Consider the following 1,440-nt stretch of genomic DNA (forward strand, 5'->3'; position numbering starts at 1 on the left):
CAGTCACTCGTCCAGCTTCACACTTGTTAAATTCCTGCTTTCCCTGACATTCCCCCTCGTTGCCCTCGCTTTTTTCACAAGCGGAGGAGGCTGCCTCATGCATCGGCCCATCAACATCTTCTGGACTTGGTGGCCTTGCCTTTGGTACCGCTCCTTCCTCCTTATCTACCGTCCTCCCGAAGAACAGAGACACCAGCCACGCACCTGAGGTACCCTGATCACAAAAAAAGAAGAGCGGGAAGAGAAACGCAGGCAAACCCAAAAGGAAGAAGACACAGATGAGGGGCGAGAATGCTTTGCATTTACCGTTTGCTTTCGCACACAACACAGGTGCACACTACTGAGCCGTTCTCCACGTAGTCAAAAAGGTAAGCGTGCACGCTCGTTCAGATTAGAAATTCCTACACTTACTGGCTGCTCGTAGCAGATTCTCGATGAAGCGCCGAATCGATGAAGCACCTGTGGCAAGCGATGACGAAGGCGGCAGCGGTCAGTCCAACAAGCGGGCACGGGCGCTGATGCAGAGCCCTTCTGTTGCCTGCCAGGCTACTCCCGCTACGCCTAGTCTTCCGCCTGAGCTCTGGTGCCATATCTTGAGCTTTCTCAAGAATCGCAGCCTGTTCGGCTCGACGAGTCTCGTCTGTTCATCGTGGAGGTACGCCCGGCCTCACCTCCATACGCTCCGAGTACTCGGAGAGCTCAAGAGCGGGAGTCTTCTCTTTTAGGAGTCTATCGCTGCGGGCGGTACGAACCATCAACTTCAGAAACGAGAGGTGGGCACGCAACAACACGTCAGGTACGCAGTGATTCTTCTTTCTGCGAGGTTGGTCAAGGAAAGTGCGGCATCGTTGCTGACCTTATACGTTCAGAGGACGAGATAGTGAGACGCTTCGCTTACATTCAGGCCAACTGTCCCTCCGTTCGAGTGCTGCGGCTGTCGTGTTCGAACGCTCTCCTTCCCTTCTTGCCTCAGAGCTTGAAGGAGCTGCACTTCACCGGTACACACGCTTTGCATCTCTTAACCTCGTATGATGGTGCTGAAGAAGTGATGCATGTAGGACTGCAAGCGCACTGCTCTCAACAGTCAAGTCTGTCGTTGGTGGTGGGCACTCTGGTCTTCCTTCCCTCTTCTCTGAGGCGCCTGTCGCTGTCGCCCCAGCTCAAGCCCACCGACGACGCTCTGGCTAGCCTATGCGCGCGCAACCTGAGCTTCCTCGAAGAGCTCACCATCATGGACGCCTCGCTTATCACCGATCGAGGCCTGCAGCGTCTCTCTACCTCGGCCTCGCTGACGTCGTCCTTGCGAACTCTTCGTCTGTGCTGTGCCAGAGGCATAACGAATGAGGCAGCATCGCACATCGCTCGCTTCGCCAACCTCACGACGCTCAGTCTCGCGTGCTGCCCCCTCTCTGCTGCGGGCATCAGGGCCTTCGCCTCTCT

At 56.0% G+C, this 1,440-nt stretch overlaps 1 protein-coding gene across 1 annotated transcript in view; it reads left to right on the forward strand.

Moving 5' to 3' along the window:
- Positions 1-1,048: 1,048 nt before the first annotated feature.
- Positions 1,049-1,440, forward strand: part of ACA1_075950 (uncharacterized protein) — a gene marked incomplete at both ends in the record, with an annotated part of 609 nt that continues 217 nt past the window's right edge. The window contains one exon of the mRNA XM_004335727.1: positions 1,049-1,395. Within this exon, the coding sequence (XP_004335775.1) occupies positions 1,049-1,395 (347 nt within the window). The remainder of the gene's footprint in view (positions 1,396-1,440) is intronic.

The sequence above is a fragment of the Acanthamoeba castellanii genome (genome assembly GCF_000313135.1).
Source record: "Acanthamoeba castellanii str. Neff unplaced genomic scaffold scf7180000084612, whole genome shotgun sequence".
NCBI classification, from domain to species: Eukaryota; Discosea; order Longamoebia; family Acanthamoebidae; genus Acanthamoeba; species Acanthamoeba castellanii.